Genomic DNA, 20272 nt, shown 5'->3' with positions numbered 1-20272 from the left:
AACATTATAGCACTATATTAGCTATTTTGCACTATATTCGTTTTTTTCGAATATTCACTATATTGCTATATATTCTTGTTTTAGAATATTACGAATATTCAAAAAAACAAATATATTCGATATAGTGCTATATATTAGTTTTTTTGAATATTCATCATTTATCCCATTTAAAGTCATGATTCCTCCCTGCTTCTTGCTTGTGGGCCAATGAGTCATAGCACTATATCGAATATATTAGTTTTTTCAAATATTCGTAATATTCTAAAACAAGAATATATAGCAATATAGCGAATATTCTAAAAAAACAAAAACTAATGTAGAGCAATTTAGCTAATATAGTGCTATAATCTTCCTTGTCTAACAGTTGTAATTTTTTTCTCATCTGAACTTCAGATTGGAAAAAAATGACAACTATTAAAAAAAATGATTATAGCACTATATTAGCTAAATTGCTCTACATTCGCTTTTTTCGAATATTTGCTGTATTGCTATATATTCTTGTTTTAGAATATTACGAATATTTGAAAAAACTTATATATATTCGATATAGTGCTATGACTCATTGGGCCACAAGCAAGAAGCAGGGAGGAATCATGTTTTTACTCGGCAATTGAAAAATTTGCGATAAAAATTTGCATTACGAAAATTTGCAATAAAAAAATCTCAAATATTCTAAATTACGAATATATATCACTATATTCTAAATACTTGCGATTTTTCGAAGTACCTATATTCGCGATAAAAACTCGATACTACGCATCACCTGAACTACAATACTGTGCACACGTACTCGTCTACTTGGCATAGTAGGGGCATCACCTGGTCTACAATATTGCGCATGTGTACTCTGCGTACCATGAGCTCTCCATAATGAAAAAGAGTACATATTTTTTTCTAGTCTCTCTCCCTCTCAGGAATCAATTTGTAACAGAATTTTTCATAAAGTTTGGCGAACTTCAAACGAAACGAATCTTGTATTGTTCACTCATCTCTAAGCGGGAGCCCTGAGACACATCTTCTAGTGCGCATGCGCTGGAAAGGTCAAATCAGTGTTTTTGCAATAGAAACTAAATAGGCACAGCTTTGAGCACATCTTCTGAACAGAGGTTCCTGGATCTGCGCAGTAGAATCCAAAGAACAGGAGTGAGCACAGAGACACGGATGTGTGATTAAGGTGAAGCCCACCAGGCCATAGACAAGAAGTGATGGGTGACCAGTGAACTGTGAGCTCAGAAAGGCGCTGCAATAAAGGACTATTTCTAAGTATAGTAAAGTACTAATTTCCAGTAATTTCTGTGGCTTTGTCCCGCTCATCTGCCACGTTACTATGTAGACATAAGAGGAACAGAACGTCATTCCAGAGAAGACATAATAATGGCCACTGACCCCGTCCTGTTAAGTAACACAGCCCAGCCACCACACATTGTACTCTGTGACTGCGCTGACATTGGCCAAGTACAAATAAAGAACGAGATGATTGCAAAATACGGGAAGGCAATAAATCATAGTGACCTCAACCTTCCAGCTTTATAACGTTCAATTTATCCAAGGGTGAAATCATCGTGTTCATCCAAAGTGCACCTGAAAGCGCAAAAATGGGTGACACTGTAGAAAACGAATTGGGAGGGGGAGTCATTTAAAGATACTGATGTGAATTAGGACATTAGGGTCTAAAGTCACATGTCATTAGTTTCACTGGTGCCAAACTGGAACCACGACACCCAACATGTCCAGAGATGATTTCACCTCCATGAACCAATCTAGATTAAGAATTTAATGCTATAATGGAAATAACATCTAGCTCCTACATCAGCCTCGGCTGCTTATTTCTTTAACCCAATGCACAAGTGTAAGACAAAGCTGCCTTCAATCTGCTACACATAAATGGCAGTAGAAAAACATCTCCCAAGATTAATTATAATACCTACATTCCCCCAAATCCCAATACTTTAAAAGTAAGCGTAACATTTTTACATCTAAAATTCTGTGCTGAATAATTTCTGAAAATATCTTCCTGCAGCCACCACTAGGGGGAGATCAGGAGCTTACTGCATACAGTTTATAAATTGAATTCAATGATGGAGTAAGCTCATAAGCTCCCCCTAGTGGTGGCAGCAGGCAATCAGAATTTTATTATTTAATTTTTTTTTTCCGGGATTTACATATTGATGGACCATGGAATAGGTCGTCAGTATGAGATGAAGATATAAAGCTCTGCTGCATCATAAAAAATGGATTCTCCAGCCACAGTACATATGAAGAAATTAATTATTTTGAACCTTTTTAGATTAAAATAAAATGGAATTGATGGCTGAACATTCACCTTAGGCACAGTAAGTTCACACTTATAATGGAAACACTGATGTAATGCCGGATCCGACTTTAGACAAATACCGATGGTGCAGTCAGGTCACCAGGCCGAGTTGAGGTGTATGGCATTTTGATGGGAAAAACAGTGCCAGATTCGATACTGTGAGGTCACTGTGTGCATATCTCTGTACTGTGACATCACTGTGTTTATTATCCCTGTACTGTGACATCACTGTGTTTATTATCCCTGTACTGTGACATCACTGTGTTTATTATCCCTGTACTGTGACATCACTGTGTGTATTATCTCAGTACTGTGACATCACTGTGTTTATGATCTTTGTACTGTGACATCACTGTGTTTACTATCCCTGTACTATGACATCACTGTGTTTATTATCCCTGCACTGTGACATCACTGTGTTTATTATCTCTGTACTGTGACATCACTGTGTTTATTATCGCTGTACTGTGACATCACTGTGTTTATTATCCCTGCACTGTGACATCACTGTGTTTATTATCCCTGTACTGTGACATCACTGTGTTTATTATCCCTGCACTGTGACATCACTGTGTTTATTATCCCTGTACTGTGACACCACTGTGTTTATTATCCCTGTACTGTGACATCACTGTGTTTATTATCCCTGTACTGTGACATCGCTGTGTTTATTATCCCTGTACTGTGACATCACTGTGTTTATTATCCCTGTACTGTGACATCACTGTGTTTATTATCCCTGTACTGTGACATCACTGTGTGTATTATCTCAGTACTGTGACATCACTGTGTTTATGATCTCTGTACTGTGACATCACTGTGTTTACTATCCCTGTACTATGACATCACTGTGTTTATTATCCCTGCACTGTGACATCACTGTGTTTATTATCTCTGTACTGTGACATCACTGTGTTTATTATCGCTGTACTGTGACATCACTGTGTTTATTATCCCTGCACTGTGACATCACTGTGTTTATTATCCCTGTACTGTGACATCACTGTGTGTATTATGCCTGTACTGTGACATCACTGTGTTTATTATCCCTGCACTGTGACATCACTGTGTTTATTATCCCTGTACTGTGACACCACTGTGTTTATTATCCCTGTACTGTGACATCACTGTGTTTATTATCCCTCTACTGTGACATCGCTGTGTTTATTATCCCTGTACTGTGACATCACTGTGTTTATTATCCCTGTACTGTGACATCACTGTGTTTATTATCTCTGTACTGTGACATCACTGTGTTTATTATCTCTGTACTGTGACATCACTGTGTTTATTATCCCTGTACTGTGACATCACTGTGTTTATTATCCCTGTACTGACATCACTGTGTTTATTATCCCTGTACTGTGACATCATTGTTTATTATCCCTGTACTGTGGCATCACTGTGTTTATTATCTCTGTACTGTGACATCACTGTGTTTATTATCCCTGTACTGTGACATCACTGTGTTTATTATCCCTGTACTGTGGCATCACTGTGTTTATTATCTCTGTACTGTGACATCACTGTGTGTATTATCTCAGTACTGTGACATCACTGTGTTTATGATCTCTGTACTGTGACATCACTGTGTTTACTATCCCTGTACTATGACATCACTGTGTTTATTATCCCTGCACTGTGACATCACTGTGTTTATTATCTCTGTACTGTGACATCACTGTGTTTATTATCGCTGTACTGTGACATCACTGTGTTTATTATCCCTGCACTGTGACATCACTGTGTTTATTATCCCTGTACTGTGACATCACTGTGTTTATTATCCCTGCACTGTGACATCACTGTGTTTATTATCCCTGTACTATGACATCACTGTGTTTATTATCCCTGCACTGTGACATCACTGTGTTTATTATCTCTGTACTGTGACATCACTGTGTTTATTATCGCTGTACTGTGACATCACTGTGTTTATTATCCCTGCACTGTGACACCACTGTGTTTATTATCCCTGTACTGTGACATCACTGTGTTTATTATCTCTGTACTGTGACATCATTGTTTATTATCCCTGTACTGTGGCATCACTGTGTTTATTATCTCTGTACTGTGACATCACTGTGTTTATTATCCCTGTACTGTGACATCACTGTGTTTATTATCCCTGTACTGTGACATCACTGTGTTTATTATCCCTGTACTGTGACATCACTGTGTTTATTATCTCTGTACTGTGACATCACTGTGTGTATTATCTCAGTACTGTGACATCACTGTGTTTATTATCCCTGCACTGTGACATCACTGTGTTTATTATCTCTGTACTGTGACATCACTGCGTTTATTATCCCTGTACTGTGACATCACTGTGTTTAATATCCCTGCACTGTGACATCACTGTGTTTATTATCCCTGTACTGTGACATCACTGTGTTTATTATCCCTGTACTGTGACATCACTGTGTGTATTATCTCTGTACTGTGACATCACTGTGTGTATTATCTCAGTACTGTGACATCACTGTGTTTATGATCTCTGTACTGTGACATCACTGTGTTTACTATCCCTGTACTATGACATCACTGTGTTTATTATCCCTGCACTGTGACATCACTGTGTTTATTATCTCTGTACTGTGACATCACTGTGTTTTTTTTATCGCTGTACTGTGACATCACTGTGTTTATTATCCCTGCACTGTGACATCACTGTGTTTATTATCCCTGTACTGTGACATCACTGTGTTTATTATCCCTGCACTGTGACATCACTGTGTTTATTATCCCTGTACTGTGACATCACTGTGTGTATTATCTCAGTACTGTGACATCACTGTGTTTATTACCCCTGTACTGTGACATCACTGTGTTTATTATCGCTGTACTGTGACATCACTGTGTTTATTATCCCTGCACTGTGACACCACTGTGTTTATTATCCCTGTACTGTGACATCACTGTGTTTATTATCTCTGTACTGTGACATCATTGTTTATTATCCCTGTACTGTGGCATCACTGTGTTTATTATCTCTGTACTGTGACATCACTGTGTTTATTATCCCTGTACTGTGACATCACTGTGTTTATTATCCCTGTACTGTGACACCACTGTGTTTATTATCCCTGTACTGTGACATCACTGTGTTTATTATCTCTGTACTGTGACATCATTGTTTATTATCCCTGTACTGTGGCATCACTGTGTTTATTATCTCTGTACTGTGACATCACTGTGTTTATTATCCCTGTACTGTGACATCACTGTGTTTATTATCTCTGTACTGTGACATCATTGTTTATTATCCCTGTACTGTGGCATCACTGTGTTTATTATCTCTGTACTGTGACATCACTGTGTTTATTATCCCTGTACTGTGACATCACTGTGTTTATTATCCCTGTACTGTGACATCACTGTGTTTATTATCCCTGTACTGTGACATCACTGTGTGTATTATCTCAGTACTGTGACATCACTGTGTTTATTATCCCTGCACTGTGACATCACTGTGTTTATTATCCCTGTACTGTGACATCACTGTGTTTATTATCTCTGTACTGTGACATCACTGTGTGTATTATCTCAGTACTGTGACATCACTGTGTTTATTATCCCTGCACTGTGACATCACTGTGTTTATTATCTCTGTACTGTGACATCACTGCGTTTATTATCCCTGTACTGTGACATCACTGTGTTTAATATCCCTGCACTGTGACATCACTGTGTTTATTATCCCTGTACTGTGACATCACTGTGTTTATTATTCCTCCACTGTGACATCACTGTGTTTATTATCTCTGTACTGTGACATCACTGTGTTTATTATCCCTGTACTGTGACATCACTGTGTTTACTATCCCTGTACTGTGACATCACTGTGTTTATTATCCCTGTACTGTGACATCACTGTGTTTATCATCTCTGTACAGTGACATCACTGTGTTTATTATCCCTGCACTGTGATATCACTGTGTTTATTATCCCTGTACTGTGACATCACTGTGTTTATTATCCCTATACTGTGACATCACTGTGTTTATTATACCTGTACTGTGACATCACTGTGTTAATTATCTCTGTACTTTGACATCACTGTGTTAATTATCTCTGTACTTTGACATCACTGTGCTAATTGTCCCTTCATCGTGAAATCACTGTGAGCAGTTTTATGACACCACTATATGAATCTTCCCTGTACTGTGACATCACTGTGTGCATTTTCCCTGTACTGTGACATCACTATGCGTATTTTCTCTTTTCCATGACATCACTGCATGCATTAGCCTTATACTGTCGCATCAGTGTGCTAATTATCCAATCAAAGTGATACCACTGTGCTTTTTATGCCTGTTCTGTAACATGACTGTGTGCACTTTCCTTGTACTGTGACATTATTGTGCGCATTATCCCTGTACTGTGACATCACTGTGTGCATTATTATATCTGTGCATTAGGCAAACTATAGCTTTCCATATTCTGAACTTGCTGCTGAAGGTGGTCTTTGTGGAGTAAGGCCCCATTCCAACACCCCAGGATACCAAACCCACCAGAAAAAGAAAAAAAACGGATTCAGACGCATTCATTTGAATGCAGAAAGCACCCTGTGCATCCTTATGTCAGTTCCCCCCCCCCCCAAAAAAAACATGTCTTATACTTATGCGTTTTGCGGACAAGAATAGGACATTTGTACAGAAGGAAGAAAGAAAATGGCAGCAGTGTTTTGCAGATCTGCAGGTTTACGGACCACAAAACACATACAGTCATGAGTATGAGGCCTAATTGAATGAAATGATAGTCATCAATTATTATCCTTTATATCCAAGCAAAATGGATCCTGTGAAACGTGTCTCCCCCTCTCCTGGTTAATGATCTCCCATATCATGTCACCACACCGTCCTAATAAAGTGCTGCTTCAGCCTGAGATTGAAAGTTCTAGCAAAATTGCATTAGATAACGATGAACAGAAAAGACGTGGAATCGTCTGAGCGTAATTCAGGATCGTTTGTCACATTGTAACTCGAGGACGCTGCAGATGATATTGTCAATTCACATTTAATATATTTGCTTGAGATGAGGGATGTTCTTTTTCTGCTGCGCACGGAAGTGAGCGTTACTGGAGATATTAAATCCTATTTATATGTACCTTATGTTCCTATCGCTGCTAAATGGAATTTTCCGTATCGGGTAAAGTTGCACTTTGAAAGCTATCGCTCAGACCCAGCAAAACTTAGAAGCTCACTTCCATTTTTGCTGAAGTTCCTGGGTGTTACTTTTATGTCTTTAGTTCTGACGGTTTTCTCTTGTGCTGCACCGATTTCGTGAAACTGCTTTCCGTGCCCCATCCACCGCTGTCTGAACTAAACCACAACTTAAAGGCGTTATCCCATGAAAAGTATAACTATGCAATAAATAGGGAATTACCGTTAGGTTTGCCCATAGACCTCTATTATGACGGATCCAATCGGAATGCCTCAGAATAAGTCATCAATAGAGATGAGTGAAGTTCTCAAAACCTTGATTCAGCTGTTTCGCCGAATTTCACAAATAAATTCGCTTTGTGACTAATCACTTCATCATGAAGCGCAACGGCAGGGACCGGCGATTGCGCCGCCTTCCCCGTCATTGAACCCCCTCAGATGCCGCGTTCATCACTGATCGCAGCATCTGAGATAACTATTGATGGCTGTGAGGGGTTAATCTTTAAAAAAATATATATATATATATTAAAATACTCACCTTATCCATTTGCTCACGAAGAGTCCTCTGCGGCCATCTTGATTGAAGATCCAGCAGTGCGCGATGGCCGGCATGGTGATGTCATACGTCACAACGCACAGGTTTTCACGTAGGATATTCAATCAAGATGGCTGCGGAGGACGCTTCGCATGCGAATTGATGAAGCGAGTATGAATTATTTTTTTTGTTTTACCGACATTTTAGGAAAAATTGATCCGTTATCAAGAAACACAAGGAAATTTGAATCAAATGTACCCTGAAATTCATATCAAAGTTCACAATTCACTCAACACTAGTCATCAATATCAAATCGGCGGGGATCCGACACTCTTCACCCCCAACGATCAGCAGGTTGAAGAGAAGGCGCCAACACAACCGCAAATGTAACTACAAGAAGCCGCCCCATTCACTTCTATGTGACGGCTCGTTCGTGTACAAGTGTAAAACCAGCTGATCGGGGGGCGGGTGTCGGACCGCCACTGATCTGAGATTGATATTGATCAATCCATTAATCTTTCTTTGTCTAACGTTAGCTTTTGTTTTAGGATAAGAAACCGTTGAGCAAATACTTTTTTGAAGCCCTGTAAGAATTATGGCTCAGGTACCATTATTAGCATTGACATTATTTCATTTCTGAAGAATAAAATGGTTAATGTTGGAGGAACTCGTTATTTAACTAAAAATGGGCCCTTCGACCCTAGTAAATCAGATGAATAAGCTGAGGGACAATGGCTGCTCTTGCGTCTCTGACATTTTAACAAGACCAACCTCAGGGGCACAAGAGGATTGTATTCACTCCATGCTATCCATGTACCAGGAGACCCGATGGCGCTTTAAACTTTAAATACCTCGATGTCTGAACAAAAACCCGGTTATGAATCATATAAGAGGGCAACAGCATGCGCATCAATTATACATGAATGGTCTGTACACATGGTGCCTATAGACAAAGGCCGTGCGGAGAAAGGCTCTTAGATTTATGTGTTAAGAAACACGTCTACGTGAATCCGGTATCAGAAAGTAAAACTTAAAGGGACGCTAAGTAGAATCAAGCAAATTCAATAGGGAGGAAGCTTCTTTAAAGGGAATGTCTAGTTTTTTTCCTCTAAATATCTTCAAAATTCTGTGTTGATTAATGTCTTAGTATGCTTTTATAGATTTGAAGCTTATCTCCCTTGCATTAACAAAGTTGTAACATAGCATAGGCACTACCAGCAAGCCACCAGTAGAGGGGGCTTAGGAGCTTGCTGTATACTTTGCTACTATAGAGTTCAGTGTATAAATAATATGCAGTAAGCTCCTTAGCTCCATCTAGTGGTGGTTGCAGGCACGTTAGCTTTTAAATTGTTCTATGTAAACTGAGCGTGCCTTTATCAAAAGATAAAATGTAACTATTATTTAGATACGTTTAAAAATCAATTAGGAAAGGTACCCTAATAACTAAAAAAATTAAATAAATAAAAAGGACGCAAGATAGGGGTTGAATAGCCAGGTCTAACTTTTTTGTGTATCAGGCGGGGGTCAATATAACTGGCGGTACTCATAAATTACTCCAGCCCACAACTACTTTCCCTGTCAGTCCCTGATCTCAGGTTAGAAGGAAACCTAGTATGGCTGTATGTCGGAGCACTCGCCCGGAAAAGAGCGACCCCCAGCCTCTCAGGATACCTCGGATACCCTCACTTTCTCTTGCTCAAATATTTCTTGCTGGACTGTTTCTGCTAGATTGCTTCTACGCGTTTCGCCTAACAAATAGGGCTCCGCAGGAAGCGATGAATCTAGTCGCAGCATAAGAATAAGGCAGTGTCCTGCGACTAGATTCATCGCTTCCTGCGGAGCCCTATTTGTTAGGCGAAACGCGTAGAAGCAATTTAGCAGAAACAGTCCAGCAATAAATATTTGAGCAAGAGAAAGTGAGGGTATCCGAGGTATCCTGAGAGGCTGGGGGTCGCTCTTTTCCGGGCGAGTGCTCCGACATACAGCCATACTAGGTTTCCCTAACCTGAGATCAGGGACTGACAGGGAAAGTAGTTGTGGGCTGGAGTAATTTATGAGTACCGCCAGTTATATTGACCCCCGCCTGATACACAAAAAAGGTAGACCTGGCTATTCAACCCCTATCTTGCGTCCTTATTTTTTTTTTTTTTAGTTATTACCTTTCCTAATTGATTTTTAAACGGATCTAAATAAAACTTGAAGGGTTGTCTCATTATGAACAATGGGGGCATATCGCTAGGATATGCCCCCATTGTCTTATAGGTGCTGGTGCTCGCACCTATATCAAGAACGAAGCCCCGCAAGGTGGTGGCTGGAGGACTCCCCATAGAAGTAAATGGGAGCGTACCGCACATGCACGGCTCCTGCTCCCATTCATTTCTATGGGGCCGACGGAAGTAGCCAAGCCAGCGCTCGGCTATTTTCGCTGGCCCCATAGAAAATGAATGGTGGGTGGCTGCTCATGCATAGTGCGCCCTCCTTCACTTGTGGGGTTCCGTTCTCGATATAGGTGCTTGTCCCAGCGGTGGGACCTGCACCTATAAGACAATGGGGGCATATCCTAGCGATATGCCCCCATTGTTCATGATGAGACAACCCTTTAAGTTTTATCTTTTGGTAAAGGCACACTCCGTTTACATAGAACAATTCATGAGCCCTTGAGTGGACGTAGTTCGTGCAAAATACATAGCACTACGTCTATCAGCATGTTAGCTTTTTTTAAAAATCTGCGCAAAGGGATATGGAGCCCAGGATGATATAAACATATATACAGAACTTAATCACAGTAAAATTTTGTCAACATTCACTTTAAAGTTGGAGCTGGATGTACAGTATACAATCACATCAATCATGGTACGCTCTAATGAAGCCTGTAGACCCAAAGAGAAGACAAAGACACCCCATATGGCCTCCGTTCATATGGAGACATAATCAACTTGATGGCACTAACCATTATGACCAGCAATGAAAAACTTATCTAACAATTTAGTAGAGCATAATACACAATGGGCCGACTAACCTTCCAGTGCCTCGGAATCCAAGGTTTCACCAAGCCTTTGTAGAAGTTTTGCCCGCGCCGCATTTTTCTTGTGTTTCTTCCCTTCGTAATGTTGCTGAGCCATCATTGGGTTGTTAAACCAAGCTCGACAGAGGTCGCAGAATTTCCGAGACTCACTCCCAATGTTGATGCTCCATAAAGTGTCTTCTTCCTGGATGGTGACCTCCGTAGGTTCTGTGTTTTCTTGCACGGGTTCTTCAACAGAAAAAAAACAAGAAGTTAGAGCCAAGATCATTGTATGTCGACTAGAACTTTCAATAAACGAAATCTATTCCTCCTGTACTTCCCCCACACACCTGCACAGTCGGTTTGCCAAGACTACTGCATGGGTAGTCAACAAGAAGAGGTGTGTAAACTGCTGAAACCGTGAACTGCACAGCACCCACAGGTGGAGCACATAACACCCATGTGCTTCACCTGTACTTATTGAGACACTGCAGTAGACCAGTGCAGGAGGAGCACATAACACCCATGTGCTTCACCTGTACTTATTGAGACACTGCAGTAGACCAGTGCAGGAGGAGCACATAACACCCATGTGCTTCACCTGTACTTATTGAGACACTGCAGTAGACCAGTGCAGGAGGAGCACATAACACCCATGTGCTTCACCTGTACTTATTGAGACGCTGCAGTAGACCAGTGCAGGAGGAGCACATAACACCCATGTGCTTCACCTGTACTTATTGAGACACTGCAGTAGACCAGTGCAGGAGGAGCACATAACACCCATGTGCTTCACCTGTACTTATTGAGACACTACAGTAGACCAGTGCAGGAGGAGCACATAACACCCATGTGCTTCACCTGTACTTATTGAGACACTACAGTAGACCAGTGCAGGTGGAGCACATAACACCCATGTGCTTCACCTGTACTTATTGAGACACTGCAGTAGACCAGTGCAGGAGGAGCACATAACACCCATGTTCTTCACCTGTACTTATTGAGACACTGCAGTAGACCAGTGCAGGAGGAGCACATAACACCCATGTGCTTCACCTGTACTTATTGAGACTCTACAGTAGACCAGTGCAGGAGGAGCACATAACACCCATGTGCTTCACCTGTACTTATTGAGACACTATAGTAGACCAGTGCAGGTGGAGCACATAACACCCATGTGCTTCACCTGTACTTATTGAGACACTACAGTAGACCAGTGCAGGTGGAGCACATAACACCCATGTGCTTCACCTGTACTTATTGAGACACTGCAGTAGACCAGTGCAGGAGGAGCACATAACACCCATGTGCTTCACCTGTACTTATTGAGACACTGCAGTAGACCAGTGCAAATTTGAGACGTGGTTCTCGGCTAAACAACATAGCCGATGTGAAGAATCCAAGTCTAAAAGACCCACCGCCATCCTAAGTCTAGATGCAGTTGAATTTAATTGTTCCCTGTTTGAATGTCATAAGCGATCTCTACGCCAGCTATCTCCATTATTGAGAACCTCTGGAGACATTGCCAGACCAATAGACCAATAATATCCGTAGCACTTTGCCAACTTTTTGTAAATGCTTTTTTAAGTACTGTAGCTATTCTGCTGCCAACTCGTTCCATTCTATGATAATTTACATGGTAAACGGCTTGTTCCCTACTCGCAAGGTTATTACAGAATTCGGCCTTTTAACAAAAGCTTCCGTAATTCCGATATTTTAACAGCGAGCGCAGCCTGATGCATGTGAAGACACCATTCATGATCATACAGTACAGCGTGCTGCATTGCAGAGCAGCAAAATCCATCCGATATGATGAAATAATTCATGTGACAACGTGCCTTGCGATGCCAAATCCTCTGACAGGTCGACTGTTAGGCCTAGCAAAATATTCACCGGTAAATGCAACTCGGACATGAAGCATTTATCTTTCGGAGAAATTAATGACTCCTTTTTCCGAAAAATTCCTAGATAAATGTGTTATTAATGCACTTGGGCTGGGAAATCTTAGAATACCTCTCATCTCGAGTTCAGAGATTTCCATTAAGTAAATCTCTTTCATCTGGCTCTTGGAGGATAGCCTTGATTATTTATGATTTGATGTCTAGTCAAGGACCAAAAAGTGAAGCTGCCAGGAGTGTCTCCTGAACACAGTAAGACTGACTACAGAACATCGCCCCTTTCTTTTCTGCGGTAGAGAAATCCCTAGATGTCCTGGACACCTTTATAAAGCATCTTATTTCTTTTTTAGCAGCTGCGTTACTTTTAGTATTACTATTCTAAGGTAAGATTTCATGTGGTGATCCGAATAAACATCGGAGAACAGTAGAGGATCCATCCTATGGGAGCAACGTCATGCATTACTCAACTCCCGCTCCCCCTAACAATGCCAGCTTCTAATGGTCTTTTTATACCAAGGCTTGTAACCAGGACAAGAGTCCATCCTCTGCATCTTGTGGAAAGAAGGTTCATCATCATCATGGATGGGTATTCTTTACTGTAAGAGCATTGAGATTATGTAAATATTTCCTATATGACGTTGATTAAAGTTCAAGAAGGGTCTGGATGGCTTTCTTAAGTGTAAAAAAATACAGGTTATGGGCACTAGCTTTCTGGAGATGGGACATTTATCCAGAGATTTATTTGGAGTTTGGAATAAATTTTTTCCCTTAATATTGGGCAATTGGCGTCCGCCTCATAGGAGTTTTTTTGCCTGGGGCCACAAGGTAAGACTATAGGTTGGACTTGATATACTTGTTTCTGTATTCAACTTTACCAACGATGCAACTACTGTATGTAGATATTTGTACCTTTTTCAAGCCTTATATACAAATTTCTAAAGGTGGCCATGCAAGCAGCCATACACATTTTGAAGGCCCTCATACATATTAGACCAGGGGTGAAGAACTTGCAGCCCAGGAGTCACATGCAGTCCACAAAGCCATTGTGTCCAGCCCTAAATCATCAGGCCACAGACATGCTAGTTTGTGTCTGTTGGCTGCCCACTTAGTGTATTGTGTGGCAATCTATGTAACCCACATTTATTGGTATAATAGGGGTCTTTTGATCTATATGTGGCACCCAAGAAAGGAGGCTATCTTCATGTAGTTTACGGGAGTAGTGAAACACTCTGTTTCAGTAACTCATATAAACTAAAATGGTGAGAAACACACTTTCTTGAGTGTGAACTGAAGAGACGAGGACCATATTTTCTCAACAGGTGGGAGTCCTGGAGATGAATAGTTAAAGTACAGTGTAAATAAGATTTATGTACTGAGCTTGGTACTGGTCCTGTATTTATTTTATGAGCTTGGTACTGCTGCTGTATGTATGTAATGAGCTTGGTTTTGGTGCTGTATTTATGTTATAAGCTTGTTTCTGGTGCTGTACTTATTTACTAAGTTTAGTTTGGTTCTAGGTCTATATTTATGTTATAAGCTGGGTCGTGATGCTGTATTTATGCTTTGAACTTTGGTTATGGTACTGTATTTATGTACTGAGTATGATTCTAGGTCTTGATTTATGTTCTGAACTTGGTTCTGGTGCTGTATTTACAGTGCCTTGCAAAAGTATTCACCCCCCTTAACTTTTTTCATATTTTGTTACATTACAGCCTTAAGTTCAATGTTTTGTTAATCTGAATTTTATGTGACGGATCAGAACACAATAGTCTAAGTTGGTGAAGTGAAATGAGAAAAATATATAAATAAAACTATTGTTTAGAAATAGAAAACAGAAAATTGTCATGTGCGTATGTATTCACCCCCTTTGTTAGGAAGCCCATAAAAAGCTCTGGTGCAAACAAATACCTTCAGAAGTCACATAATTAGTGAAATGATGTCACCTGTGTGCAATCTAAGTGTCACATGATCTGTCATTATATATATACACACCTTTTTTGAAAGGCTCCAGAGGCTGTAACACCTAAGCAAGAGGCATCACTAACCAAACACTGCCATGAAGACCAAGGAACTCTCCAAACAAGTAAGGGACAATGTTGCTGAGAAGTATAAGTCAGGGTTAGGTTATAAAAAATATCCAAATCTTTGATGATCCCCAGGATCACCATCAGATCTATCATAACCAAATGGAAAGAACATGGCACAACAGCAAACCTGCCAAGAGATGGCCGCCCACCAAAACTCACGGACCGAGCAAGGAGGGCATTAATCAGAGAGGCAGCACAGAGACCTAAGGTAACCCTGGAGGAGCTGCAGAGTTCCACAGCAGAGACTGGAGGATGTGTACATAGGACGACAATAAGCTGTAGGCTCCATAGAGTTGGTCTTTATGGCAGAGTGGCCAGAAGAAAGCCATTACTTTCAGCTAAAAACAAAAAGGCACGTTGTGAGTTTGCGAAAAGGCATGTGGGAGACTCCCATATGGAGGAAGGTGCTCTGGTCTGATGAGACTAAAATTGAACTTTTCGGCCATCAAAGAAAACGCTATGTCTGGCACAAACCCAACACATCACATCACCCAAAGAACATCCCCACAGTAAAACATGGTGGTGGCAGCATCATGCTGGGGGGGATGGGAAACTGGTCAGAGTTGAGGGAAAGATTTTGGTTTTGGTTCTCTAGTTGGGTTCTGTTGCTGTATTTATGTTATGACATGGGGGGAGCACAGCACAATTTGGGGGGCCAATTCCACCCCCTTACAAACCTCATGCATGGACTTCAAGAACTGGACTGGACAGAAAGGGCGGACCACTGCATAAAGTAATATGCAATAAAAGGGGGCACACAAAGACCTGGAGCTGATCCCAAGGTCAAGGATGGTCTGCTACTCATGGACTATTACTGTGTGTTTGCCTCCCAGGCTAATATTTTTAAGTCAGCCCTTGAAATCACTTTAGACGCCGTATCATATATCAGACTTAAGACGGACATGACTAGTCTTTCTTGATTTTTTATTTTCTCCTCTGTTTCTGACTTTTGTGGGTTTTCAATAAAGAAAACAAGAAATAAAAATAAATTACACTGGACTATTAGGACAGTCCACGGGAACTTGTGTCCCTTCAAATTTTAGACCAGATACCTAGTCACATTACCAAATCTTGATATGAACACATGAAGAGGGGGTAGGGAAAAGTGCTAATGTGAAACTGCAGGTGAAAATGGAACAGTGACCCTGAGCGTGGTAGCATGACTGAATCTCCCGACCTGACCTCCTCAGTCTCAGAATCCCAATCCAAGTATTTACATCAAGGAAATGGAAGGTTGTCAGATATCATCAACACATCATTGGAAACATTCAGTCTGAAAACTGATAGATGCTCCTCACCTTCTTCTTTACACTACTGGCACTGCCATTTTTGTATTTGCCCCTTCTTCCTGTCGAAATGCGCCATCTGATAACTTTTACACATACTGTGCCCTATGACAACTTTTAGATACCAGATCTGTTAAAGTGCCTAAGTTATGTAAAGGCCGGTGCCTGGACTAAGCGGGCATCGACTAAGACCGGTGTCTAAATAAAGTAAATGTCCCCCTAGATTTTTATAATAAAATTGTATTTGAATAAAGTATTAAAAACTTGGAATACCCCTTTAAAGTGAACAGATCCATTGTAATGTCTGTTTTTGGTCACAAAAGTGAGAACCTAAGAGGAATCTATGACTTTTAAACTGCTAGAATATGGCCCTCTGCGGAGAATAATATAAAAGGGCTCCCAAATTTTTACGTTCCATTAGAATTGACCTTTTAGAGGAAGAACAAAAACATCCAGAATCATAAATTTTCACGTTACATTATCTATAGGGGTTTGGGCTGCAACTTGAAGACCCCAGGCCCCAATGTAAAATCTGTAACAGGGCCCCCACCACCAATCATGTGCCGTTTATAATACTGGTGTCTTCTTATACAGCAGAGGGGCCCCTCGGGTACTCTGTCCCACATCTGACCTACACCCCTCCTGTTCTATTAGCTTTGCCCATATATTATAATAGTGTACCTTATATCGCCTTGTTTGAAGCGAAAAATAAAACGACAGATGAGGAATGATGGGATACCGGGAATTCCGCCATATCATCCCTGTACCGGCGTAAAACCCACAGTAAAGCTCAGGATTGTTTCATGAGCCGCAGCTCTCGTACATCGTTACTGAAGGCATTTTTTACAGCGTGGAGCAGGCCAGATGCTGGAGATTGATGGCTCATCAGGTCAGTTTTTAGGGATGTGCACCTCTTGATATATTGATTGCCGCGTACATCCGTCAACTATAAGGCAGCAAACATCTTAAATTATATATCTGGAGTATTTAGGCCGCTCGTATAACCTGGCGTATGTTACACCGTCTCAGCTGGCAATGCAACTGGCTCTAGGTCTGGCAGCGTATAAATCAAGGAAACAGCTCCCTGGCGAGGCCGAAGTCGACGCCGCGTGATGTTTAGCTAAGGCCCAGAGACAATTACGTATTTGCGTCCGAATGGTGGAAAGTTTAGCAAGAAGAGAACCATCTTTTTTCAAAAATGCATTTCCTATAGAGGCTTAGTGGGATATGTTATAATATTTTCTGAAAGTGCATTGAAAGAAAGTGCACATTATTTCTTAAAGGGACGTATAGTTTAAATCCAAAATTTATGTTCACCATGAAACTCACTTGTAAACCAGATGGGGTTTACTTAGCGATCCGTTGCTTCATTCTGGAAAAAAAAGACTATTAATCCATATGCAAATTAGCAGTTAAGTGCACTAAGGGCGGATCCAAGCCACTCTGTGCACCCTTGCTCCTCCTGGTTCCTCTTCCAGACCTTCCTTCTTCTTCTTCTTGATTGACTGGGCAAAGAGATATGACTATAAAGGTCCCTGTCAAATAGGAAGGAGAGGGAGGGGCTGGTAAAAAAAAGGAGGAGTAAAGGTGCACAATGTGGCTTGGACCCACCCTTGGTGCACTTAACTGCTCATTTGCATATGGATAGAAAGTACTGTTTCTCCAGAATGAAGCAACGGATCGCTAAGTGAAAGGTACTGATTGCATTTGCAAGTCCCACCAGCTGCTTACTCTATAGAGGGTTGGCACTTTCGGTGCATCCAGAAGCTCGGTCCGCCCTCGGTGCACCAAACAGCTCATTTGCATATTTGACTAAAAGTACTTTTACGACGCAACGTCACGACGGATTGTCCAAAGAAAGGTCTTGATTTAATCGTGTCTTACAAGCCCCACCAGCTGCTATGCCGAAACCTGCTGGCAGACTCCCTTTGGTGTGCTGGGGGCTTCCGTCACCTTTTAAAGTTTCCATGATGTCTCTTCTCAGGATGCGACAGGTATGATATTTTCTAATTTATACGGATAAGGGCTCATGCACACGATCGTGTTTTTTGTCCGCATCCAATCCGGATTTCTGGCGGACTCATTCACTTTAATGGGGCCCGTAAAAGGTGCCAGCACAGGTGGCACCTGCAAAAAAACAGAACATGTCCTATACCTGTCCATTTTAGGACGTTCCGTTCCGCAAAATGCGGAATGCACGCAGCCGCTATCTGTGCAATTTGCAGACCGCAAACATGGCTACAGCCGTGTGCATGAGCCGTAAGCCTGCATATCCTGCATTTCCCCTGAATTCCCACTATTCTGTCCACAGCGGGCGGCGCAATCATTGTTCGGAGCCTGTGTTCATCAGATTTGATTTCAGTTGGTCGGCTGCCATCCCGCATCAGCCTGGCACTACAAAAGGTAATCAGATGTGAAGCTACATTTTGCCCTTCCTCAGGAAACACTAGAAAAAGCCCTCTGCCGCCTTTGGGGGATTTACACTGTCACTTTGATTTGTTTCAACGGAGCAGATGAGGCCACCCTAGAAGGACTTCACAATGCGGGGGAGCCCCGTGTGATGAGGTAAGTCCTACATGCAATGTCACGGATCACTTACAGATCTACTCCCGAGAATACCACAAAGTTACACAAGACTCTAAATGACTACTGACAGTCTCCTCCGCTCACATCTCGGGACAAAGGCGATGTCTTTCACATTAAAGCATAACTGTCACACTTGGACCCTAATTTCAATTTTCATATATGTAGTTACTAATAATAACATGATATTCCAGAATCAGTTACTATTAGACTGACATTCCCCATATTTAATAAGATTCAGCCCTTAGCAACCAGTCTGCATAAAACTGCAATCTCACTATTCAGTTAAGATGGCCGCCACTGCCCTCACCCTGAGGCTAATCCCGCCTGCCCTCACTAGCCAGTAACAATAGCCCCCAAAAGTGTCAGTAACCAGAGCCCTCCCCCCTAAAGGGTTAATCTCCTGCAGCACAGAGGGGTCCTCTTACCACATGTTGCTTTCATTTATACACTGAGCAGATGGCAGATCTCCCTTCCCTGGTCTGCGCTGCTTCCACTCTGCCTTCTCCAGCTCTGCTGAGTGAGGGAGCGTCTGCCAAGCGCAGGGACAGGGAGAAGTGCACACAGCCCAGGCACTGTTATCAGCTGCTGGGGAGGACCTGGCTTTAATCATTTACTTACAGTCCCTGGCTGTCAGTAATGTGACCTTGCACGCTGTCCTCCGTCCTTCAACACATAGACGGACCATGCCTAGCAACCCTATTTTAAGCACAGGTAAAAGTAGGCAGTACTAAAAGTAGGGGTAATTGAATACACAGTGAAAAGTTGAAATAGGGCCACCAAGGAGATATTAATCACCACAATCCAATACAAAAAAAAAAATGACAGTTATCCTTTAAAGGGACACTGACAGGTGAAATCAGCATATATAGTTAGATATATCACATTACAGGTCTTATAAAGTATTTTAAAAGCATATAACTATCCCCCCTGTCCACCTTATAAAGAGCGAAATATAAAGTTTTATAACCTGCTTCTCCGGTCAGCAATCTGCCCAAGGGGCGGCGTTTCATGTGAAAATGCGCCCAGCCAGCCTTCCCAACTGCCGTTCTTAAGCCCCGCCCTGCTCATCATTATTCACTTCGCTGGGCGGCGGCTAGAACTCTCCCCAGTCCCGTTCCTGCGCCTCAGCCATGCACTGTTCAGAGCAGCGCTTCAGAGCGCTGCTCACTCACATCATATAAGGGGTTAATTATAGTGCAGGCGCAGAAGATTGGGCATGAACGATGCCCGGAGGATTGAATTGCGCAGGCGCAGGATCGGGACTGGGGAGAGTTCTAGCCGCCGCCCAGCGAAGTGAATAATGATGAGCTGGGCGGGGCTTAAGAACGGCAGTTGGGAAGGCTGGCTGGGCGCATTTTCACATGAAACGCCGCCCCTTGGGCAGATTGCTGACC

At 41.7% G+C, this 20272-nt stretch overlaps 1 protein-coding gene across 1 annotated transcript in view; it reads right to left on the bottom strand.

Annotated features, from left to right (window-relative positions):
- Positions 1-20272, bottom strand: part of ZMAT4 (zinc finger matrin-type 4) — a 383151-nt gene that overhangs the window by 207754 nt on the left and 155125 nt on the right. The window contains exon 5 of the mRNA XM_040435654.1: positions 11037-11270. Coding sequence (XP_040291588.1) covers positions 11037-11270 — 234 coding nt within the window. The remainder of the gene's footprint in view (positions 1-11036; positions 11271-20272) is intronic.

This window comes from Bufo bufo, chromosome 6 (assembly GCF_905171765.1).
Source record: "Bufo bufo chromosome 6, aBufBuf1.1, whole genome shotgun sequence".
NCBI lineage: Eukaryota > Metazoa > Chordata > Amphibia > Anura > Bufonidae > Bufo > Bufo bufo.
Note: the sequence above shows the minus strand (reverse complement) of the source record. Positions and strands in the feature narration are given on the sequence as shown.